Source organism: Centroberyx affinis, unplaced genomic scaffold (genome assembly GCF_046629955.1).
Source record: "Centroberyx affinis isolate AG114_WGS23_722 - 3 ecotype Tasmania unplaced genomic scaffold, CSIRO-AGI_Caff_v1 ptg004060l_1, whole genome shotgun sequence".
Lineage (NCBI taxonomy): Eukaryota > Metazoa > Chordata > Actinopteri > Beryciformes > Berycidae > Centroberyx > Centroberyx affinis.
Genome location: NW_027281854.1, coordinates 11,633 through 37,500, shown reverse-complemented (window position 1 = coordinate 37,500; position 25,868 = coordinate 11,633). Strand labels below are relative to the sequence as shown.

Here is a 25,868-nt window from a genome sequence, read left to right as displayed (position 1 = left end):
AGAATTATGTGTTTATGTACATAGAACTCAGTCCGTGTGTGTGTGTGTGTGTGTGTGCGTGTGTGTGTGTGTGTGTGTGTGTGTTGGACAGCTAAACAAACAGAAACTCTGATATGAGACGAGTCGGTTAGCGTGGGTGTCTGACAACCAGGAAAACCACAGGAAGTGAGGGAGGAAGTGACACGTCCCTGACTCCCCCCACTCTGCCCACGCAGTCTTCACACTCTGCAGCCTCAGCTCTGCGTGTGTGTGTGTCTGTGTGTGTGTGTGTGTGTGTGTGTGTGTGTGTGTCTGTGTGCAGTCTTAAAGTGATGCGTTGACATTTTGAGTGTCTCTTTTGTTTCTAAAGCAGACACCTGCCACTGTGCTGCTACTCATAATGTGTAATTTGATATTCCACAACATTATATGAAGCCACACACACACACACACACACACACACACACACACACACACACACACACGCACACACACACTTTATAGAACATAATGCTGCTATTGGGTGAAAACCTTCTAACTCGTTAATTAATTTTAGTGATTATCATGTTTTAACTTCAATTGGAAGATGTTCTTCTTCTTTGAAAACCTTTAGAATGAACTCAGAACCTGTAGAATAAACTCAGAAATGCATGATGGGTAATCCAAAATCACAGCTGTATTTCTTAGTTCTTAAAAAGTTGATATTTCTCAATAAAAAAGATTTAAAAACAAAAAGTTGAAATTTTGGAGATATAAGGTTTTCACCCAGCAGCAGTAATGTTTACAACAAATGAGGAATACATGTTCATTTCAACTTCAGTATATTGATTTTGGAAAATCAAAACCATTGCTTATTGTTTATCATTCAATATTTTCTAAAAGCTAGAGGCTCCAGTGTTTAGACGTGTCATTTTGTCAACATTTTAAGTGTCTTGAAACTCCAATGTGAGCAGAGTGTGGGCCGGAAAGTGAGGTTTTTGTTTTTGTTATGCTTTTTATTGTTTCCATAATAAGAACATTACAATAGGCACAAGAGAAGTTGAATCATTATCATAACAGTTACAAAAATCATTAAAAACCATTAATAATAATAACTTTATTTGTATAGCACTTTTCTAAAAACAATGTTTACAAAGTGCTTTACATACAATAAAACCCAAAAGCAGTGATATGAAACTACCACAATGAATGATAGAAAAATAAAAAGTAAATTAAAATATATATATATATATATATAATAGAAAATAAAAAAATAAAAATATATAAAAAAAATAATAAAAATAAAAATAAAAGGTATAAAAATAAAAGGTAATATATGAGGTAAACAGGTACAATAAAAAACACACAAACAGAGATACAATTAAAAACAGGTTGAACTTTACATAAAAGTGTGTGCCGAACAAAAATTTAAAAAAATAAGAATAAAAGGTAATACAAGAGATAAACAGGTACAACTAAAAACAAACAAACAAACAAACAAACAAACAGAGATACAATTAAAAACAGATGGAACTTTACATATAAAGTGTGTGCCAAAACACAAGAAAGCAATAAAATGGAGATACAGGCACATTAACCATGTAAGAGAGGTAGAGTCCCAATCTTTACTGGCTGCTTTGTTGATTCTACATATGGCTCCAGACTATTTCAGACCTGTATATTTTATATTTAATATTAGGTTTACATATGAGTCTTACGAATGCCTAGTTGTTGATGGATGGGAGAATGTTGCTTGTTCAATTTCCTCGTCCTGCTTTGCTTGTAGTTGTAATATTTTTGGCTTATAAGGTTACAGAGTCGTTCTAAAGGCCGGTATCACCGCCCAGGGCCTGGTGCTGCACACTGGAGCTGAATTATTCATCACTCTGTTGGTTAGAGAGTTTCAGTTTTCATTTATTTTCTTTTTTAGCCTTTAGTTATCCAGACAAAGTGTTACTCTTTAGCTCAGCACAACATACTGCTTGATTCATAGTTACAAGCATTGCGTATAACTGTATGAATGTTTATGAATGACTATGAATAATGAATGAATATGGATAACTGTATGAGTTGGGATTTAAGTGGTAATGCTAGAAAAAAATCCTATTTTTTTTGGTTTCGTTTTTTCACGAAATTGTTGGTGCCAAGCAGTCATTTCTGTGTTTGTGCTGTTGAGTTTCTGTAGGTGGCGCTCTTCTCTTTTCTTTGTCTGTTCAGCCATGGTGGCTATCGCTGCTCATGCTAACTACCCAGTTCTTCTTCTTCTGTTGATCCTAAACAAACCGGAACCGTAAAACGCATCACTTCCTGTGATTCCTGAGGATTTTTCCGGCTGTTTAGAACAGACAATGGAAAAGCTTTCTGAACTGGATATGGGTTGAATCACTGTAACAATCAGCAATAGAGAATAACGCAACAAGAATCTATTTACATTAAAATGTTGCAGATTATTACTGTAAATGTGTCTCCTTGATAGTAGTTTTTGAGGGAGAGGAGAATGTCATTTTTCCCTGCAGGTTGGGGAATTTGAACCAGCAACTTTTGCATCAAAAAAGCTGCTTCACTAACTTCACTGCATCCAACAGGTTCATAAGGAAACCCCTAAGGTCCAAGTTACCACCTCCCATCGTTATGACACTCTTCTGTCCTACAGGGTTACAAAGGAGTTTCCGGGGCCTATATCGCTACCCAGGGTCCCATGCTGCACACTGTAGGTGACTTCTGGGATATGGTGTGGCAGGAGAGGAGCTGTGTCATCGTCATGGTTACCAGACTGAAGGAGAACAACGAGGTAAGGAGACACGACTCCTCCTACCTCCCTAAAGTTTAACCCTAAAGTATGCAGTCCTTTCTTTCTTTCCTTCCTCCTTTCCTTCCAGCCTTACTCTTTCCTTCTTTGTTGTCCTGGTTTTCCTTAGTTCCTTAACTCCTTTCCTAGGTTTCGTTCCTGTGTAACACAACAGGTCCAGTAGGTTTCCAGTCCAAACCGGGTCCAAAGGGGGTCGAGACTAAATCGAGACCAGAGCAAACTGAGTCCTATTCAAGATCAAGACCTAAATAGGCAAAATAACAGTCCATCTTACTGTCCCGCCGGCGGGTCCATCAATGTGTTGCACTGCCAAGCTTTGTTCCACGGAACTTTATTTTAACTTTATTTTAACTTTATTTTAAATTCTAGTCAAGATCCCAAGGTTTCTAAAGATACCATAAAAAGAACCATAGTTCCAAACTCTATGGTCTCTTCAGCCTCAACCCATTTCTCCTCAGTGAACCAGACTGTCTGTATTTTCCAGAAATGTGAGCTTTACTGGCCGGAGCCGATGAAGAGGAGGGAGATGAAGGAGGAAGAGGAAGAGGAGGAGGAGCAGAGGGAGGAAGAGGAGGAAGAGGAGGAGGAGGGGGAGACAGGCAGATTCGGCAGATTCCTCCTCAGAGTGAAAGACAGCAGAGAGGAAGACGGGTTCACGGTCACTGACATGGAGATCCAGGTACAGTGGTAATCACTGATGAAATTATTTTATATTGCAGTCACTGATATATTTATTTACTTATTAGTGAAGTACCTATTACAATATGCGATACCATATGATATGTTATAATTTGCGATGTAATTGCGATACAATGACACGGTACAATATGACACAACATGATATAACAAGATATGATACAATACGATACCATACCATATGATACAATATGATATGACACGATGCGATACAATGTGATACAACACAGTACGATACAATGTGATACAATACGATATGATACGGTAGGACACAATACGATACGATACGATACGATACGATAACGATACAATATGATACATTACCATACAATACCATTCAATACGACACAATATGATACGATTTTAGTCGATACGATACGTTACGATACATTATGATACGATACAATACATTACAATATGTTATGATGCAACATGATATGATACGATATGCCTCAATATGATATGACACAATACAATACGATATGATATGATACAATACAATATGATACGTTTCGATACAGCATGATATGATACGATACAATACATTACAATACGTTATGATGCAACATGATATGATACGATACGATATCATATGATACGATATGCCTCAATATGATATGATATGACACAATACAATATGATATGATATACGATAATATGTGATACAACGCGATAAGATACGATACAATATGATACAATACAACACAATATGTTACGATACGAATAATGGTGACCTCATGTTGTACCTGTAGGAATAAATATCCAAGCAATAAAACATCACAGATTTTTTAACAGTCCTGCCATCAAATAAAACTCTCTTTCTCTGCCTAACTGATCTCCCATTGGTTTAGACTTTTGAATGATCCCCCCGCCCCCCCCCCCCCCCCCCCCCCCCCCCTGCGTTATGTCCCGCCCCAACATCCTGTTTCAACATAGTTTCACTCTCTATGATCATGCAGGACCCCCCTCCACCTGAGCACCTAGAAAGTGCTATTTACATAAATGTAAATATATTTACCAATACACACGATCTGATGTAACTATCCCTTGTGCTGTTGTGGGTGATATTTACATCAGAGCCTCTGTGCTGATAAATATATTCATACTTCTATTTTTTGATAGGGAATTTGGAATTTTAGTCTGTCCAAATAACCTGTCATGGTTTATTTGATCCTTAATGGTGGCATTGAAATAACATGGCCATGTATCAACTTTGTGTACTTTGTGTGTGTGTGTGTGTGTGTGTGTGTGTGTGTGTGTGTGTAGCTGGATTCAGAGCGTCGTCCAGTCAGACACTACTGGTTCACTTCTTGGCCTGACCACCAAATCCCACAATGCACCACTCCTCTGCTGAGACTGGTGGAGGAGGTGGAGTCTTACAGGAAGTCCCTCCTCCCTCCCAGCTCCCAACCAATCACAGCCCCTGTCCTCAGTCCTGGACCAGTCATCGTCCACTGCAGGTTAGTCCCTCCCCAACCTCAGGTCAAGGAAAGATGTGAAGGAGAATTCATGAGGACTTAGGAAAAGACAACCGCGGTGTTAAGAGAATCCCACTGCACTGACACTAGGCTACGTGATGATGAGACGGAGGATGTTAATGACGTGGGTCTGCCGTGTGAAACTACAATGTTCCCAAGATGGACGACTAAAAGCATCTTAGATCCTTCGCCCTGTGCGTTCTTACCGTGTCGTTTCATGCAGGATATATAAACATGGACAACCGGTGAAAAATATTGCTTCATCACTGAGGTTGGAATTGAAATAAAAAAGGAATATAGGCTACCAGTCACAAAAGTGAAACAAAATGGTTGTCACATTGAGAATGGTTGCTCACGCTCACCCTCCTGTCCACTCATATTTATCAACATGAATCCCAATTATTTGGGATTTGTATGAAAAATATTCATGCAAGATAGGCATAACATGTTAAGCCTACAAATCTACTACTGTACATATCATCATTCTTAAGTTTCAAACATTTTGAATTAAAAACATGATCTGGCTAAAAACGTCTCATATCCCTTTTTCTTGAAAGACAGACTTCTGTTCTGGTTAATATGCTGATGATGATCTGATTATAAGCCTATGCATATAACAGCTTAAGAACCACCACACAACTCAGTAAACACCTTGAAATGTTGACTTGATGCTTTGAAGTAGTTCTGGCTGATCCAGACTTTATTAAGGCAAGAGCTTCAGCATCTGTGACTGAAGTCAAATGAATGAATGATATTCCTAAAAACAACGCTCAGAATGAAGAAATACCTAATGCAAACTGAGCAGAGGTTACGCTACAACGTTAACTTCACTTTGATCATTTTACAACATCAGCGTAACGTTCATAGTTCTCCTCTGGGTTTAACATGTTGTTGAAAGTTCAAAACATATTAGCATATTAGCAAGTTATGGCATAAGATGGAAAATGCTTAATAAGCAACGGTAACTTGATGATGACCTGCGTTCCTTGACGGTCATGATGATCGTTTGTTTTCGTGAACGGCCGAACGGTGCGCCGCTTTAAATGTTGCTGCCGCAAGGAATTGTGGGACGGCATTATCTCCTTTCCTTTCGTAAAGGATGGTCCAGTGTCTCCTATGCTAAAGGAGCTAAGTAAGGAAGCATTGAAGCACCTTTCCTTAGCATTTAGAGAATTCCAAAAGCTCTTATCATGGCTGCCACTTATGCCGCTTTTCCACCGCATGGTACCGACTCGACTCGACTCGACTCTACTCGCCTTTTTTGGTTTTCCACTGGGCAAGTACCAGGTACCAGGTACCATACTACCTGGTACCTGGTACTTTTTTTCGTAGCACCTCCGTCGAGGTTCCAAGCGAGCTGAGGCGAGCTGAGGCGATACTAAAAGGTGACGTGAAAACAATGCAGACTACTGATTGGTCAGAGAGAATCGTCATGGCGACACGGGACATAATGCTAACGTTAGCTACCAGGCTAGCTTACCCTCTTGCGTCGCCTCAAGCAACCAGAGAGCAGTCTTTTGTCTCGCTGCCTTCAGCCTGTTCTGAAATAAAATCTGTTTCCTTGCTGTGATACCGAGAATCAAGAACACCATCCCTTCGATATCCTCCATTGTTCCCGTGTGTGTCGCGTTTCATGCGGCGTCGCGGCGTCGCTATGACGACCAGTTGTGGGGGGTGTGGCACATTGAGGGGGTACTATGTGCAGTGGAAAACCTTACTACCAAAAGCGAGTAGAGTCGAGTCGAACCGAGGCGAGTTGAGCCGGTACCATGCGGTGGAAAAGCGGCATTAGATACTTCCGGGTCATTTCACTCAGTCAGGAACCTTCCTAAGCAAAAAAGACAATTCGACCGCAGCCCAAGACTCTGGACCGTTCCCACGGTGCATTCGTCAGTTTCTTCTCAGTAGGAGAGGATTGTGGGAGTGTGAAAATTCACAGCTGAGGTGTGAAACATTTACATTTTCACAGTTATACGTCTTTCTCTTCCTTTTATGCTTTAAATACTGCTCAACAAAGAACAGACATGATTTGTAGAAAAAAAATTTCTCAAGTGCTGTAAACTTTGATGTAGTTGGATAATGCAGGCTGCTGGTACAGAGGCTTTCAGGTGCTGTAACCCCCCTCTGGCGGCCATGTTGGATCCTCCTCTGTGAACAGCTGACTGTGTTTCAAAAGAATTGAACAGACAGTTAACTTCTGTCTGTTTTTGACTGTGGACTGATCATTTCATCACTGATCCATTTTAGTGTTTAGATAATGTCAGCTTGTTAGCTAGCTAACCATAGTATCTGGTCAGCTAACCATCACTGTCTTGTTGTTAACACATCTGATTAGCACACTAGCTAACGTAGTTAGTAGCAGCTAGCGTTAGCATGTTCACATTAACATCAGTGTGTTCGCTGGCTAGTTAGCTAGCTAACAGTTTGTTCAGGTTAACTGAGCTGACTCTTCTCAAGCTCCAACTCTTCATGTTTTGGAGTAGAGACTAGGGCTAAAGACAAGACAGTTTACTGTGTCACAGTAACCTACATTTGGAAACAAATCCACCTTATCACACTATTCACTTTTACTGAGAACGTTACTGAATGGATCTACAGCCACACCACAACAAGCTGACTCAGCTGCTCTCTGCTGACAGCTGCTTCATACACATTTACACTTTATTAACTAACACACAGTTCTACAGTGTTCCTCCATCATGAGACTCAGCTGGGTGGGAACAGTTGTGACACAAAGCCTCTGTAGACCCTGTAACCCTGGAAAAATACTGTATATTGACACAGCATATGTTGATAACATATTTGAAGATAGTAACGTAGTTGAAAAGCAAAACAAGTCATGATGTCCCACACTTGACGCTGAGGTGTTGAAAACAACTTCCTTTTTCAGAGCGTGGGTGGTTGCACCTCAACGGCCAGCCACATCCAAGTAGATAGATAAAAGAGATAAACAACAACTTCTGTCATAACCGACTCTACCAGTTGTGGTGTGACTATTCACCTTTTGTTCTCCTGAGCCTGATTTCACTAAATTTTGTGAAATTAACATGTCGTAAATGCAAATGAATGCTCTATGGACTGTAGTAATGTAGTAATGCATTTCCCCAGCAGGTCAGGATCACCTGGGAGAGCCAGGACTAGAAACAGGAAGTAGTTTGACAGTGGATAGTCAGGGTGTGGAGGTCGGAGGTCGGGGGGCGAATGGTTCAACTCCCAACTCATGACAGTTTTCATTTATTGAACCGTGAGCAAAACCTGAAGCTGCTAAACTGAAGCGTTAGCTAACCAGACCAGACTTGGCTAACCAGACCTGGACCAGAATCCTTTACTGGAGGAGGAACCTGACCTGAACTGGATTCCTGTCAGAATCATGGAGGCTGAGCTTCACAGTTCAGGTTCATTTCACAAAAGTTTATGCGACTGTGTTGGTTCTCCTACTATGGGTCAGAAAACTCTGCTGTGCTCTGGAAAACAATAAATTAATATTTTGCCTTCTTTTGTCTCCTCTCCCCTCCTCTCCTCCTCTCCTCTTCTCTCCTCCTCTCCTCTCCTCCTCTCCTCTCCTCTCCTCCTCTCCTCTCCTCTCCTCTCCTCCTCTCCTCTCAGTGCAGGTATAGGGAGGACAGGTTGTTTTATAGCCAGCAGTATTGGCTGTCAGCAGCTCAGAGAAACCGGACAGGTTGACATCCTGGAGACAGTCTGCCAGCTACGACTGGACAGGTCAGGAGAAAATCTCTCTCTCTCTCTCTCTCTCTCTCTCTCTCTCTCTCTCTCTCTCTCTCTCTCTCTCCTGGTGTCTTTCTTTCTCTCTCTGTCTTTCTGCCAACTATCACTGGTCCCTCTCTCTCCCACTTTAGGTGCTTTAATGTCAATAAATCATCACCACATTAATTTTGAGAGATTAGTATAATTACCGTAAACAAACCAGAGCATCAGTGGTCAGCCTGTCAGCCTCTGTCAGCCTCTACTCTGCATCCTCCATTGTTTCTCCTTCCCCTGGGGGATCTGGAGGGAAATCTGCTGGATCGCTTTACGGCACAGAACAGGAAGAGGTTCTGTTCTTCCAGAGCAAACGGAGCTAAAGCTGAAAGAGTTTCTGGCAGCAGATGGTGGAAGGAGGGAAAGGAAGATGGAGAAATCCCTTCTAACATGTTGATCCTCTTCAGGGAGGGGGACAGTGATATATTGTTTAAAAATGCCACATGTTGCACCTTTAAACTGTAACCCCCCCCCATCTTTTTTCCAGAGGTGGTATGATCCAAACCACGGAGCAGTACCAGTTCCTGTACACCACGCTGGCCCAGTACAGCTCCCAGCTACAACAGGAACAGGTATTCAGTTTGATACTGGTGGGACTGTGCAATGTGACTTTATGAAGACTTTATGAAGGAATGTGTGTGTGTATCTGTGTGTGTGATGGAGAAAATGCTGAACTGTTGTTACTGTGTTTTGTTTTGTTGTTTGTTGTCCCATGTATGCTGTCATATATGGAGAAATGGCTTTGTATATCCGTTTTCTATTTAGATTGAAGATTTGTTTTAGGGTGCGATCACACCTACGTTTACCTACAGGTTTTCTTTGCTCCAAACTAGAGGTCTTCACGGGTCTACCCGGACCCTAGGATCCGAGACCCGACCTGGGACCCGTACGGGTTCGGGTCCACGTTTTATTATGGTCAATTGCGTCCAGGTCAGGTCCCATTCTATTACCGCGGGTCCCGGGTCTGTTTATCATTATGTGTAATACCCGAGTGGATCTGAGAAGACCCGTGATCAGCCCTGATCACGTGACGAGACGAGAAACGCATGGAAGCGCTGTTGTAGCTACATAGCTGCTAGATTCCATTATGGAGTCTCACTGTCACCTACTGGACAAACTGTAGCACGGCACAACTTGGCATGTTTTTCTGTTATTTTGATCTCCTTTTATTAGGCTACCATATGTTGTATCTGACATGATAAACGTTTTTAGCAGTAGAACGGCATTTTTAGTAGCAAATTTAATTACCGTGTTTGTCGGGTCCATAAAACCCGACCCGAGACCCGAGACCCTCGGACATGCACCGGGTCGGATCTGTACTATCTCCGGCAAAAACAGGTCGGTATACATATATTTTTAAAAATTATCGGGTCCAATTGGATCTCGGAACGAATTTCCCGGGTCGATTAGGGTTCGGGTCCGTCATTTTGGACACGTGAAGACCTCTATTCCAAACCATAGCTGAAAACTTTACTTTGTTGCGTTTTGTATCTGGTTCGTTCAGGTTCATACCGCCTGATTACAAGCCAACCAAGGCTTGTAAACAAAAGTCACATGACTCACATGTAGCTCGTTTATTGGACAGGGTTCCACCAGGTTAGAGATTTTCAAATCTGACTCCAGTGTCCGGAACTTTATCTAACATGATGGATTTGTCTGTCTCTTCTTCTCTGGTGTTAATACCAGTGAAGAACAGACTTCATCAGTCCAGACTTCATTTTGTTCTGCTAGGCTTTCCGTCTCCTTCTACCCATAATCCCTTGTGTTTCGGGCCAGTTTCCTGTAGCCGGAGTGTCAGTTCTCTTGTTAGAGGACTGAGACGCTCGGTGCCATTATTTGGTGCCACCAGAGGTCAAAAGTCATTGTTCTCACCTGACAAACCAACTGAACTGAAGGAAGAAACACTGCAGAGTTCAGATAAACCGATCAGAACCTGATGTTTGGGAACGCAGCCTTAATCACATTTGCTGGAACTGAATCTTATTCTACTGTTGAGCTCATTGTAAGTTCCTCTGGGTAAGAACCATGTCAGGTTAATGATTTCTATGTAAAAGTAATGCCATTAAACGTACAGTGAAGCATAATGTTGTCTCTTCACCAGAGCCAGAGCCAGAGCCAGAGCCAGAGCCAGCCTAGCACACAGCTACAGAACCAGCAGAACCCAGGAGACCCATGCAGCCCGGTCCAGCTCAGTTTACAGCTACAGAACCTACAGCTTGACAAGACGCAGAACCTGAGGAACTGATGGAACTGATACCGTACAGAACCTGGAGAACCAGCAGCATCTGCAGGGCCAGGAACGCACCACAGTGAACTCAGAACCGACAGAACACATGGTAAAGACAGAACCAGGAAGGCGGAATCAAGAGAACTAAGACAGCATAATGAACATAAGTAAGAGAACCCAAAGAACTGATATCAAATATCAGTTACAGAATGCAGATGCAGTTACAGAATTTGGAGAACCAACAGTATCTGTAGTGTCAGGATCACTCACAGAACCCAGAATAACTAGATAGTTTCGTCCAGCTCAGCTACAGAACCTGAAGAACTCATACCGTACAGAACCAGGAGAACCAAGAGCATCTTGAGAACTAGGAACTCACCACATAGAATCCTTGGAGAACAGAACTGATAGCTAACAGAACCAAGAGGTCAGAATCTAGAGAACCAAGAGAACTAAGACAGCAGAACGGACATGTAACAGAGCCTGAAGAACTAGTACCTAGAATGTAGAGAACCAAGAGAACTAAGACAGAAGAACCAGCACAAGCAACAGACTCTGAGGAACTGATACTGCACAGTACCCAGAGCCAGGAACAAATAGAGAACTCAGAAGAACCAGGTAGCCAGGTTTAACTCAGCTACAGAACCTGAGGAACTGATATCATAGAAAATTTGTAGAACCAATGGCATCTGTAGATTAAGGAACACACAAAGAACTCTGAAGATCCCAGAACCAGCTGAACCCACAGAAACCAGGTAGCTTTGTCCAGCTCGCTTCACAGCTATACAACCCACATAACTTGAGGATGTGATACCATACAGAACCTAGAGAACCAACAGTCTCTGGAGAGCCAGGAATACACCATAGTGAACCCAGGAGAACCAAGACCCAACAGAACCGAAGTAGGCAGCAGAACTCAGGGAACCCAGACAGCCCGGACAGCTGAGACTCTTAACAAATGTAACAGAACCAGAGTTGACAGAACCTAGAGAACTAAGACAGGACCGACACAAACACAGAACCTGATCAGTAGATACCATGCAGACGCTGGAGAATCTACAGCCTCTGTACAGTCAGGAACACACAGAGAACCCAGAAAGAAGGACCAGGTAGCTACAGAACCTGAGGAGCTGATACCATGCAGGACCTGGAGAGCCAGCAGTCTCTGAAGAGCCTGGAACACACAGAGAACCCAGAGGATCCCAGAAGAACACCGGACAACACCCAGAACCCACAGAACCCACAGTGTATGGGGCATACAGACAGTATTCAGAACCCAGAACTCATAGCAGAACCCGCAAAACCCTCTCAGTTATGACCAAAACAAGGCAACAGTAAACACGTTGTCCTCCACAAACGATACGGTCCCCCTTTGGGCCAATCAGTAACAAGAAAACACATGTTATAGCGCCCCCTTTAGGCCAATAAGTGCAATTTCAAAAATGCCAAAATGGAGGAATGAGATGCATCGTTCCCCAAAGTTCCGTCAAGATCGGATCAGTGGCGTCCGAGATTTTGTGTGTGATGGACGGACCGGTCCCGATGCACAGTCCCTCCTCTGATTTCATCATGGGTGATAAAAACAGGAATGTGTCTATGTTCCCAGGGTTCTATGTTCCCCAGTTCAATATTCTGTTAACACACATTAACCCTCCTATTGTGTTCGGGTCAAATTTGACCCATTTCAAGTTGAAATATTTCATAAATATTATCCAGTTTTTTTTATTGGAACAAGGCTTCAAAACAGCTATATAAACACAACAAAACCAATGGTTATCATTTTATTTGATTTTGAAGGTCTCTAACCCTAACCCAAGAACTGGAGAACATAGGATCCTGGGAACATACGACCCTTTGTCATGTTCCCATTATGTGCCATATAAATCTGGGGAACATAGGACCCTGGGAACATAGGAATGACTCCATAAAAACGACAGAACTTGAGGAGCCGATGACCTCAGCAGAACCTGAAGATCCGAAAGAATCTGAAGAACCAAGAGAAGACACGGACGGAACCAGCAGATCCAACAGAGCAAAGAAGATAACGCTGCTGTTGTGGGAAGATCTTGCAACTCCAGTTTCAGTGATTTTTGTGTTTTTACGAATACGAAAACTGGAAATTTGTCTTTGGTGAAGCCCAAGACTTGCCTGATATCAGACAGAACTGTCAACTCGTTCCACTCCATCTCCATCTTCAGTCTGACATTGCCTCCACTCTAACTGATTTCCGTGGGGGAGGGGGATTCGATTTTCCCTAACCGATCACTAGAGACCGACGTATCCACCTGAATCTAACGTCATTTGCGAAAAAAAAATCTCCCCTTTGAATAAATGCCTTCAAAGCAGAGTGCTGTTCGGATTTCAATCCAATTGGTACTTTTAATGGATTCAGAACAGCCTGGATAGCAGCGTCTATCTTGTCTATAGCGTCTCCATTGTTGTTATTACTCCTCCTTGGTTCCGGCTCACAGCTTGACAACAGCTTGACAACGGCGTTAGTCCCACCCGTGGCGCTGATTGGCTACTCGTTAGTCCCCCCCTGCGCTCACTGGACCGATCATTTTTCAACCGAGAAACCTCTGTTTCATGTCACGATGCCAGACCAGAATCAGTCGACTGGTGGAGTGGGCGGATTCAAAGGTCTGGACCCAGGCAAGCCAAAGACAAGACAATCAATACAAACCTTGTAAACAACATAAACAACATAAACAGTAAAAACAGTTACAGAACACGGCTAGTCCACCTCAACAAAACTGCAAGGACATTTCAGTAAATCCCAAGTCCCTGGCCCTTCGAAACTAAATTTCTAATTTAATGATACAAACTGGGGAAGGAACTGAAGAACTGAAGATTCACACAAAACCACTTTGTTCTAAACCATGAGGTTACGAATGGAAATATAGCATTTATTTTATGGACAGCAGATCAGTTCAGTTACACATCCTGTATCATAATTTGATAATTTGATCCACCATTCAAGGAAGGACCCAGCCAGCAGTGAGTGAGTGAGTGTGTGTGTGTGTGTGTGTGTGTGTGCGGTGTCTGGAGTTCATTTTTACCTCCCACTAAGTCACAGGTTGGGTCACATAAATGATTTTGATGAACAAGACAGAGTGGTATGAATCAGAAAGGTTGTAAATGTGAATTTTAATAAACCTGAATAAATGTTGCCAACTACTATTACCAATCGTTTTTTCATGATCCTTCTTCTGTTTGATCTGTTTTCATTTGACTTTTATTTTGTCATAATGTTGAAAAACATGTAAAATCATAAAACACCCGATACACACAAACAACACACACACCACATAACAGTAATATTAACAATATTATATAAACACACACATCTGTAATGAATAATATTCTAAGATGTAAACTCACACCTTTGACCACATCACAATTAATTTAAATATTAAAGTGCTAACCGAAAATCAACACTCATACCAATACTTACCCAGCAACCACTTTGTTTAGCTACTGTTCAGGGGCTATACTGTTTGGGGGAAGAATAATCGATTAAAACTAAAAGATACACTGAACATTCCTTCTTTTTTAATGAAATAGTGTCTTGCTGACGTTTTATATTATATTTATATTATATTCTCAATTCAGTAACTTTGTTATCATGACTGGTTATCAGAAACCATGACAAAGTGTAACAAACAAACCACAAACAGTTTATACATTCAAACTACATTACCATATTGAGATAGTTATTTGGCTTGAAAACGTGCTATACAGTATTACATAATAAGCAATATACAGCCACTGGCCACTTTATTAGGTACACAAACAGCCAATCATGTGGCAGCAGCTCAGTATATAAAGCAGCAGACATGATGAAGTTCAGTTTTTTGACTCTGAGTGTCTGACTGTCGGTTCAGCAGCATCAGAAACATTTTCACACTACAGTCTGTAGAGTTTACAGAGAAAACAGCTTTTTAATGAGAGAGGTCAGAGGTCAGAGGAGAACGGACAGACCGGTTCAAGCTGACAGAAAGAACACAAACGCTCCAATAAGAACAGACTTTACAACACTGGAGTGCAGAAGGGCATCTGAACACACAAGCTGTCGGCCCTCATGATAAATGTTGCTATAGCAATATGAATTAATGAATGAATGAAACTTTATTTATATAGCACAAGTCGTACATCAAATGCAACTCCAAGTGCTGAACATAAAAAGTGAGAATAAGAGTAAGTTAAAAAAGAACATGAGTTTAAATAGAAAACATGGAAATGAATAAATAAAATATAATATAATCAAACTAATAATAAAATAAGAAATAAAAAATAACAGTAAAAGTGCAAGTCGAAATAAACACACACTAGATAAAAGCCAGGCTAAAAAGGTGTATTTTAAGTTTTCTTTTAAAGATATCCACACTCTCTGCCACCCTTCAGGTCCTCTGACACTAACAGGTAGCCAGTGACCTTCTGGTCCTGGTCAACACACAACCAGCTGAATTTTGTATAAGTTGGAGTTGATCAATGGCTTTTTTTCGTAGACCAGAAAAGAGAGCATTACAGTAGTCCAGCCTATTAGTGATAAAAGCGTGCACTAGTCAGTACTGGCCTGGGAGAGAAACGGACGCACTCTGACAATATTTTTTAAGTGATAAAAGGCAGATTTGGTCACATTCTGGATGTGGGCATCGGAAATTAAATTGGAATCTATGATGACACCTAGGTTTTTAGCCTGGTGCCTGGGACTGAGTGCCAGTGACTTCAATTTAGAGGTCAGTTTGTGTGTATCAAGTGTATCTAATAAAGTGCCCGGTGAGTGTACTAATCAGTGATACAATAGAGTAATAATTGAAAGTGTAAGTACTGTCTGTACCGACAGAGGGCGGTGTCACAGCTGGACAGACCGCTCCCCCCTCTGTCTCCTCTTGTCGGCTCTCCTCTTCTTCTTCCACCAACCCCACCCAACCAGGAAGACGGGCTGCCAGCAAGCCGAGACCAAACGGCCTTTGGGTGGACAGCGAGTGTTTTAGAAAAGAATACCACTTGTGTTTTTAATTACTACGACATTCTCATTAATTGTGTCCTGTGTGTCCACGTTAGCACCTTTTATCTCTCGTAAACCGCTGCAACCGATGCTCGCCCGTACGGCTTTTATTTTGAAAGTTACGACCGGAAGTTCTGTATTTTATTCTGGCTGCCTTGACACTGGTAGGAAAGGCGTAGCTAGTAAACAACACAGAAAACCCAAAACACACATCGGACATTAGAGCCAGAAAACTCCGTGCCAACTAATCTTCTCTTCTATTCACATAAAGCGAATTGGAGTCGTCCGTTTTCCCGCTGCCGTTCGTGTTGTCATAGTGACTGCTAGCATCCAGAAGACTGTCAGTGCGTTAGCCAGCTAGCTAGCTAGCATAGCCACCTAGCCGTAGCAGCAGAAGCAGCCGACATTAGCATATTAGCATTCAAACGACAAAGATGATAGCGCTAATCAACAAACTCCTGGACTGGTTCAAGGCGCTGTTCTGGAAGGAGGAGATGGAGCTGACCCTGGTGGGGCTGCAGTATTCTGGAAAAACGACCTTCGTCAATGTGATCGCGGTAGGTTTTTTTTTAGCTAACATGCTAACAGATGTGCTAAGCGCTAACGCCAGCTGTCATTAGCATCTGGGTCCATTGTTGTTCTGCAGTCAGGACAGCGGATCGATCATCAGTCCGCTGTCGGCGTTCTTGGGAGATTTTAGCAAGCTTGACAAGACACTGAATTCAATTTAACACAATGTGAAACTGCGTGTGTTGTTACGTAGAGGATTCACAGCGGTTATATCTTCAAGCTGGAGCCTGACTGTGAGCTTCACCAAGGACAGATGCTGTTAATGCAGCATACAGAGTCACACCAGACCTTCCTCTGACTCTGACTCTCCTACAGCAGGACAGCAGCTCACACTCCTCCACATCTACTGCTGGACGCTTTTATCCTCCACAGCAGTGGCTCTCAACCTTTTTCATATCCAGGATCCTAGTTTAGTCCACATTAGGGCCACAGACCCCCATTTGATGAGATTTTGTCTCTCGGACCCAAATCTGATAATATTTTTATTGTCAGATATGATTTTGTCCAGAATTCCATAACTGTCTGTGAAATAGTAATACTACTACATAATACTACAGTGAAACTATGATCAAAATAGTCATTCTAAAATGACAAATAATGAAGTTTAGCCTAACAGTTCATCAATTTGCTGGGGACCCCTAGGAATGCCCTCAAGGACCCCTGGTGGTCCCTGGACCCCATGTTGAGAACCACTGCTCCACAGGACCGTTAGTGCAGACAGGTTCAGTATGGGGTGGGGGGGGCCACATTGGGATTGGAACCCCCAACCCTCACAGTGTTAGTGCCTTGCTCAACCCACTGAGCTCCACAAGACCACAGACTACAGTAGAGCATCTGTTACCATGTGTGGTTCCCTGATGTAAATATGGCTTCCTGTAGTTTGTTTCCCTCTGAGATTTGGTCATGATGTGACACTGTATTGATCCCCACAGGGACACACTCTCACTTCCCTCTGCCGCGGTCAAAGGTTGGGGTCAGATACACTTCAGCAGGGCGGAGGCTTGAACCCAGTTCTCTGGGTTTACATTTTTTTGCACAATTATGGCAAAAAAATATCCAGAATCTGATTATTTTGCCAAATATTGTGATCACGATTATTAATCCTGATTATTTGTCTCCATCTCAGCAAACAAAATTATTTAATTGCACTTTTGACTTTAACATATTGTTTCTTTATGTCATATTTTCACCTTCACCTTCTTCAGTGCAGTATTGCTCAAAGCAGCAGCAGCTGTGTGAGATTTCTCTGCTGCTTCTCCATCTGAACTTTGGTTGTGGTCACATGATCAGTCAGGAGGTGCGATGGGAGCGCTTGATATACCACACTGGGACTTAAAGGGGAATTGAAAATATCACAGAAACACTACAGTATCATCAAATTAAGCAATTATTAATCATGGCAACTCATGACATATAATTGTGATAAATTGTGCAGCCCTGCTGTTGCTGTTAGTCTGCTGTTTGTGTGTGTGTGTGTGTGTGTGTGTGTGTGTGTGTGTGTGTGTGTGTGTGTGTGTGTGTGAGAGAGAGAGAGAGAGAGATCATCGTTCCACCCAGCCTGGTTCTCCGTCAGTGGAATGACCTTCCTCTCCGGTCAGAACAGCAGAGTCACTTCCTGTCATCCATCACGGGCTGAAAACTCTTCAAGAAATCCCTCACATCTCCATCTGAATCACTCCTCCTCTCCTCACTCTGATCACTCCTCCTCTCCTCACTCTGATCACTCTGACCTCTCCACTCCCTTACTTGTCTCCATGATGGAGGAACACTGTAGAACTGTGTGTTAGTGAATAAAGTGTAAATGTGTGTGAAGCAGCTGAAGCAGAGAGCAGCTGAGTCAGCTTGTTGTGGTGTGGCTGTAGATCCATTCAGTAACGTTCTCAGTAAAAGTGAATAGTGTGATAAGGTGGATTTGTTTCAGTGGGTCAATGGAAAGGTGTAACACAAGTGTGTGTGTGTGTGTGTGTGTGTGTGTGTGTGTGTGTGTGTGTGTGTGTGTTGCAGTCTGGCCAGTTCAGTGAAGACATGATTCCTACAGTTGGGTTCAACATGAGGAAGATCACCAAGGGAAACGTCACCATCAAGGTTGGTAGCACCAGCAGTCTGTCTGTCTGTCTGTCTGTCTGTCATGGTTATTCGTATAGTTTTGGATTTTTCATTAGTTTTTGATTTTATATAGTTTTCATAGTAACATTTTAGTTGGTTTTCAGTGTGGCTTTGGTAGTTTTTGTTTAGTTTTTATTTAGTTTCAGCTCTAGTTGGAGTATTTTTGTTATGGCTGCTATTTTTTAAAGGTATTATGATGAAAGTTCAGAACAGCTATCTGTAATACCAACAAATATTATTTTTTCTTATTATTTACATTATTTACTATTTTCACTAAAATTAGCCAAAACGTTTCTGTTCAAAATTCAGTCTATTTTTTACCCTGCACATAAACACAAAACAAAACATTTCACATTATATTGTCATTTTATTTTAGTTTTACAAGTAGGCAACATGGGTTTAGTTCGGTTTTAGTTTTCCACAAAGACTTGTTTTTATTTTTATTTCAGTTTAACTGGATTTTTTAACACATAGTTTTCATCTTGGTTTTAGTTTCTGATAATAACTGAAATGTACAGTCAGACCGGTCTATAGTCTCTCTCTCTCTCTCTCTCTCTCTCCCCCCTCTCTCCCTGTCTCTTCCCTCTCTCTCTCTGTCTCCCTCTGTCTCTCTGTCTCCCTCTCTGTCTATCTGTCTCCCTCTCTCTCTCTCTCTCTCTCTCTCTCTCTCTCTCTCTCTGTCTCCCTTTCTGTCTCTCTGTCTCCCTCTCTGTCTATCTGTCTCCCTCTCTCTCTCTCTCTCTCTCTCTCTCTCTCCCTCTCCCTCTCCCTCTCTCTCTCTCTCTCTCTCTCTCCCTCTCCCTCTCCCTCTCTCTCTCTCTCTCTCTCTCTCTCTCTCTCTCTCTCTCTCTCTCTCTCTCTCTCTCTCTCTAGTTGTGGGATATCGGAGGTCAGCCTCGTTTCCGGAGCATGTGGGAACGTTACTGTCGAGGAGTCAGCGCTATAGTGTAAGTCCTGGTTTCTTAAACTGCGGTTGGGTCCCCAAAACGGGTCGCTCGGATGCATCTGGTGGTGGTGGGTCCCAACATGATGACATCACCAGTGTGTTTTAATGAGTCAATCTGTCGAGTGAAACTGGATTATTGCGTTGTATTTCTTTCCACATTATCACTGAATTCACTGTTAAATGATCTGAACAGAAGTGTTGACATTTCTCCTTTCCCATCATGCTCAGTTCAAACAGATAAAACCCATTTGCTGGTAATATTAGAAATTAAAATGGCCGCCACAGTCGTTTGATATCATTTTTGCGACGGCTCCCATTCTGAAAACTTTCTTGACGTCAAACTGTACATGTATAACAATTTAGGTGCTTTTATGCAAATCTGAAGGATTCCTGTATAATTCACCTGAACTGTTGTGTTTCTGCAGCACAGCCAGAGAGGGTTTTAGCCTCTATAAATAATACAAAAAAAAAATAGATGTGGTATTAAATTAATTGTACATGCTTTTAAATGTGTCATATCTGTTTTACTGCAGTCAGTTGGTAGATTTAGCAAAGAGCCAGGAATGAATAGGAGCGAATAGAAGTCTTATTGAAGTAATTTGCACGTCTTTTAATTGCGGCGTATATTTGATTTGTTGTAGTTAACTGGCAGATGAAGCACAACCAGAGAAGATTTAAGTCTCTATTAGAATTAACGGGCGTCTTAGTAAATTAACTGTGCATATTGTTAACAGCATGTGTGTTTTATTTGTAGTTAGAGGCTAGATAAAGCAGAACAGAGAAAATTTAAACCTCTATGAGAAATGAATTGCACATGCTTTTAAAGTTATCCTGTATGTTTTTATTGTAATGACATGGCAGATAAGGCAGAACCAGAGATAATCAAAGCCTCTACACAAATTAATGGGTGTTTTACTGAAAAAAATGACTTATTGATTCTTGCTGAAAGATTTGCCTGTGAACAAATATCTGTTACATTCACATTTGTTGCAGCTACATGGTGGACGCAGCAGACCCAGAGAAGATCGAAGCCTCTAAGAATGAACTGCACAACTTACTGGACAAACCTCAGCTGCAGGGCATTCCTGTGAGTACTGGACCCGACGGAACCAGACTGGACCCGACAGAACCAGACCGAACCAGACCGAACCTGACAGAACCAGACTGAACCAGACCGAACCTGACAGAACCAGACTGAACCAGACTGAACCTGACCGAACCAGACCGAACCAGACCGAACCAGACCGAACCTGACAGAACCAGACTGAACCTGACCGAACCAGACTGAACCTGACAGAACCTGACAGAACCTGACAGAACCTGACAGACCTGACCGAACCTGACAGGACCAGACTGAACCTGACTGAACCAGACCGAACTGACAGGACCAGACTGAACCAGACTGAACCAGACTGAACCTGACCGAACCTGACCGAACCTGACCGAACCAGACAGAACCTGACAGAACCAGACAGAACCTGACCGAACCAGACCGAACCAGACCGAACCAGATAGAACCAGAGAGAACCAGACTGAGCCTGACTCAACCTGACTCAACCATACTGAACCGGACCGAACCGGACTGAACCTGACTGAACATGACCGAACCTGACAGAACCAGACTGAACCAGACTTAGCCTGACTGAGCCTGGCTGAGCCTGACTGAACCAGATAGGACCTGATCAAACCCGACACCGTAGGCAAAAAGTGAATTTTAGTAATATAGTACTCTTACTATATGTGATTCCATTCCCACTGGTTTTATTCTGACCAACCTGTCTGTCTGTCAGTTCAACCTGTCTGTCTGTCTGTCAGTTAATCAGTCTGTGTGTGTGTCTGTGCAGGTTTTGGTTCTGGGGAACAAGAGAGACCTACCAGGAGCTCTGGATGAGAAGGAACTCATAGAGAGGATGTAAGTCTTCACTCACTCAGAGAGACCAACAGAGCGTTAAGCCTGGTTCACACTGCAGCTCGGTCTCACTTCTGACTCTCATCTGATTCAGACAGACAGAGCGTTAAGCCTGGTTCACACTGCAGCTCGGTCTCACCTCTGACTCACTTCTGATGTTTTCTGATCAGCTGCATGGAGTCTCAGTGTTTCAGTTTCCATCTGAACCAGATGGAGATGAGCTGCAGGATCAGATCCTGAGCCATGAGACCCACATGTGACTCTTATTTGAACACCAGGATCAGAATTTGTCAGCGTTGCCATGACAACAAGTAAACCTGACATCATCCACCTGAGCCAACTGTCATGATGTCATCAGCCTGTCTGAGCAGAGTTAACATGGAGGAAACAGACAAACTGGAACTGAGATGTCAAAGCAGAATAGAATACTGTTTGATTGCTGCTTTATTGTTTATTCTACTTTGCCGTACTCTATTCAATTCTACTTCTGTGCTCTATTCTTTTTTACTCTACTGTACTCTACTCTATTCCACTTTATTGTACTCTACTGTACTTTACTCTTCTGTACTTTATTCTTCTTTACTCTACTGTACTCTACTCTATTCCACTTTATTGTACTCTACTGTACTTTACTCTTCTGTACTTTATTCTTCTTTACTCCACTGTACTCTACTCTATTCCACTTTACTGTACTCTTTTGTACTTTATTCTTCTTTACTCTACTGTACTCTACTGTACTCTTCTGTACTTTATTGTTCTTTACTGTACTCTATTCCACTTTACTGTACTCCTCTCTCCTGCAGTCTCACAGTCTTCCGGTCAAACTGGAAAGTTCAGACTGGAAGTGAAATGTGTTGAAACCAAAACAGACGTGACGTCTTCTGTTATTGTTGCTCCGCCCATCGCTGTCAGTTCAGATTATTATGGGATACATATGAGTTCCATCCTACAGCAGATATGAACAGTCACACAAAAATCATCAGATATCAGCAGCAGTTCAGAACTGAGCCTGAAGTCCTGCAGTGTGAACGGAGGTTTAGCTCCAGCAGCTCTCCGGCTCGTTTTGATAAATCCGGGGATAATATTGTTTACTGGGGTGTTTTTGGTCCCATGAGAAGTGGATCTGTGTGTTTTGGGGTTTATAGGAGACCGGAAGCTCAAATGATAATCCGGATTATTCTGCTACACATTTGATCGTGATTATTAATCGTCATTAGCAGTCTTGATGATGTGAGGAACAATACGAGCTTTCTGCCTGTCTGTGAATGTGTTGAATGTGTTGTGTGTGTTTGAACTGTTTTGCAGGACTGTAATATCACATCATGTAGAGCATCACAGTGTCTGACAGTATAGGCAGAAACAAAATGATCTCACTGCAGCTGTGTGTGTGTGTGTGTGTGTGTCAGTATATATTTGAGAAATACAATTATTTCACTGTATTTTTGCGTGTGTGCCTGAGTGTGTGTGTGTCTAAAAGCTGACTTTCTGTATTATCTCACTTTTGTGTGTGTTGCTATGTATGTGTGATCCGACATTTGTGTGTGTGTGTGTGTGTGATCAGGAACCTGTCAGCCATCCAGGACAGAGAGATCTGCTGCTACTCCATCTCCTGCAAGGAGAAAGACAACATCGGTAGGACACACACACACACACACACACACACACACACACACACACACACTGTAAACCCCCTCCCACACACACACAACTGGTACATTTAGTTTTGTTTCATATCACATTTACTGTCGTCAGCCTGAAGAAACTTCCCACTCAAAAAGGTAAATCCTTGTAAAATCTGCTTTATTGACACACAAATTAGGTTTGTCTCACATTTTAGCAGAAGCTCTCGCTCCAGATGATTTCAGATTGTCATTAGAGCCGGTGTGGAGAGGCAGGGGGAAGCTGTGCATCGGCAAAATCTGTCCTACGGGAAACATGTTGAACAGAAAGACATTTTCAGTTCCCCAGAAAGACTCCAGACCTCTCTGTCTCTCTCAGAACTGAAACCTTGAACGGTTTTATAAGCAAGACAACGACACTGCTGGGTGGGAGCGAGACGGGCATTATCCCCAAAATAAGCAAGATGAGAACATTACCTGCTTATTAGACAGCAAAGACATTCATCATTTGTCAGAAATATTCATTTAAAATGAGTTTATTACAAGCTAAAGTCATTTACAAGCCTCCACCAAAGAACTCCTGTCTGCATGTCTCTGTTATTGTCAGGCCCGTCTGCAGTAACGTCGCCAGTTAATCTGATTAGAAATCAATAAAATCTTTCGGACTTGTCCACTGCGGAGCGATGTGATCAGATGAGAATCTGAAAATGAACTTCGAGTATTCAACAAAATCTGAGATTCTGAGAATTAATATAAAATGTACAAAGTAAAGGCAGGTTTGTGCACGCATTAGTGCTGAAATGATTAGTCGATTGGTTGATCGACAGAAAATGAATCGATTATACTTTTGATGAAAGGTAAATTGTTTTAGTCATTTATCAGTAAAAATACCAAACAGTTGCTGGTTGCAGCTTCATAAATGTTTTTTTTTTGGCTGCTGGTCAAACTGAGGAAGAAATCACTTTGGACTCTGGGAACTGTGATGGACATTTGTTTTTATTTTTGACATTTTATAGACTAAATGATTAATCGATTGATCAGAACAATAATGGATAGATTAACTGATACTGAAAATAATTGCTAGTTGCAACCCTAACATGCATACAGTATGTACAGATCTACTTTAATGGAACAGAGTGAATCAGAATGAATTACTCCCTCCCTCTCTTTGTCTCTCTCTTTTCCTGTTTCTCCCTCTCTCTCTCACACACACACACACACGTGCACACTTTCTATGGCCATACACACTGCTGTTATTACATCTCTCTCTCTCTCTCCTCTCTCTCTCTCTCTCTCTCTCTCTCTCTCTCTCTCTCTCTCTCTGCAGACATCACTCTCCAGTGGTTGATCCAACACTCCAGGACTAAGAGGAGTTCCTGAGAGAAGCCACGCCCCTTTGTCAGAACAGACCACGCCCACCTAACCTAACACACACACATACACACACACACACACACATACACACCGATCATCCCAATGTACCCCACCCCACCCCCCCTATCTACCCCACCCTTACAAAATACCCCCTAGACCCCCAATCATACCCCACCCCACTAACAGAAACCCACAACTCCCTCAACCTAGAGATGCACTGATACCAGTACCAATATTGGTATAAGATATCGGATCAATACCTAATATCTATACCGGTATGGGAAAAAGAAGTATGGGATATTGGACCAATACTGGCACCAGCCCTGGGTCTTGGACTGATATCTATACCAATATGGGATATCAGATCAGTATCGGTACAGTATGGTTTTTCAGACCAGTAGTGATACTGGTGTGCGATGTCGCACCAACACTAATATTAGTTAGGACCAGTACCGATTCTGATATGGGATATCGGACTGATGGAACAAGTCAGGAACCAAAGCAGAACCACCTGATCTTCTGACTTTTCCACATAGAACAAATAGATCTCCATCAGTTTGGTCCATCAGTCCGAGAAGATACCGGATCAGATATCAGTATCGGCAGTGGAAGCGGTATCAGTGCAGCCCTGTCTACGGAAGCCCGTTGAGGACATACATCCGTACATTTTATTTACGCTGTTTTCCTGTGATATAAAAAGCTAATTTTCTTTGCTTTATTGAGATCATCTTCTCATTATCTTGGTAAAACAAACTTTGTTCTCTCGAGATAATGACATGAAGAACTTAATGTCTTGAGAAAACAAAAAAAAATTACGAATTATCGCAGGAAAACCGTGTAAATAAAATGTATGAATAGTATGTCCTCAGTGGGCTTCCGTACCCACCGTCACCCTTCACAGCCTCACCTCACAGATCCACACAGGGAGGCGGGGCTAAAGGGGGAAACACCCCCCCCACCCCCCCCGGCTCATACGCTCCCATCCAAACACATGGATTTTTAAATTGTCGGTGAACAAAATCTAATCATCAAAACGTCACGTATTCCTCTGTCTCTGCACTGTAAAAAAATGCGAAGTCGTGAGAAACTTTGAGACCGGTAGCTGCCCCCCCCCCCCCGGATCTGCCCCCCCGCTGTGTGGATCGATACTCCCTCCTCCTCCCTCCCCTCCAGTTTTCCCATGATCCCCCTCTCTCTCTCCCGGCCCCTTCATCGCCTCCTAGCAAGCAACCACAACTCTGCCTTCATCCTTCATCTGAGAACTCTCCATCCATCCATCCATTTCTCTCTCAAACTCCCTTTTCCTCCTTTCCATCCTTCCCTTCTGTTTTCCTCAGCGCACCCTTCCTCGTTCGTCCTCCTTATCTCCTTTCCTCTATCCTTTTTCCTTCCTCTCCCTCCCTCCC

General features: G+C 42.4%; 2 protein-coding genes across 8 annotated transcripts in view; both read left to right on the top strand.

The window, feature by feature from the left end:
- LOC139663627 (tyrosine-protein phosphatase non-receptor type 7-like) overlaps positions 1-14,096 on the top strand; it is a 22,463-nt gene extending 8,367 nt beyond the window's left edge. Inside the window, exons 6-11 of one of the 6 annotated variants that reach the window (XR_011696721.1) lie at positions 2,612-2,749; positions 3,252-3,446; positions 4,730-4,923; positions 8,553-8,661; positions 9,188-9,272; positions 10,814-10,863. Coding sequence is in view for 4 of the 6 variants with exons in the window: in XM_071542348.1 (XP_071398449.1) it covers positions 2,612-2,749; positions 3,252-3,446; positions 4,730-4,923; positions 8,548-8,661; positions 9,188-9,272; positions 10,802-10,945 (870 nt within the window). In the remaining 2 variants the exon portion in view is untranslated. Of the gene's footprint in view, positions 1-2,611; positions 2,750-3,251; positions 3,447-4,729; positions 4,924-8,547; positions 8,662-9,187; positions 9,273-10,801 lie in introns of all 6 variants that reach the window. The other 5 variants (XR_011696720.1, XM_071542351.1, XM_071542350.1 and 2 more) reach the window with 5 other exon arrangements.
- On the top strand, positions 9,403-25,516 carry LOC139663628 (ADP-ribosylation factor-like protein 8A). 2 transcript variants are annotated; one of them, XM_071542353.1, is made up of 8 exons: positions 9,403-9,414; positions 16,373-16,495; positions 18,513-18,593; positions 19,488-19,561; positions 20,554-20,647; positions 21,405-21,472; positions 23,031-23,101; positions 24,416-25,516. In XM_071542353.1, exons 2-8 carry the CDS (start codon positions 16,373-16,375, stop codon positions 24,466-24,468), a joined length of 564 nt encoding a protein of 187 aa, XP_071398454.1. In that variant the 5' UTR covers positions 9,403-9,414; the 3' UTR covers positions 24,469-25,516. The 2 variants fall into 2 exon arrangements, with proteins under 2 accessions (XP_071398454.1, XP_071398453.1); XM_071542352.1 differs by lacking the exon at positions 9,403-9,414 and having other exon boundaries at positions 15,885-16,495.
- Positions 25,517-25,868: the final 352 nt, after the last annotated feature.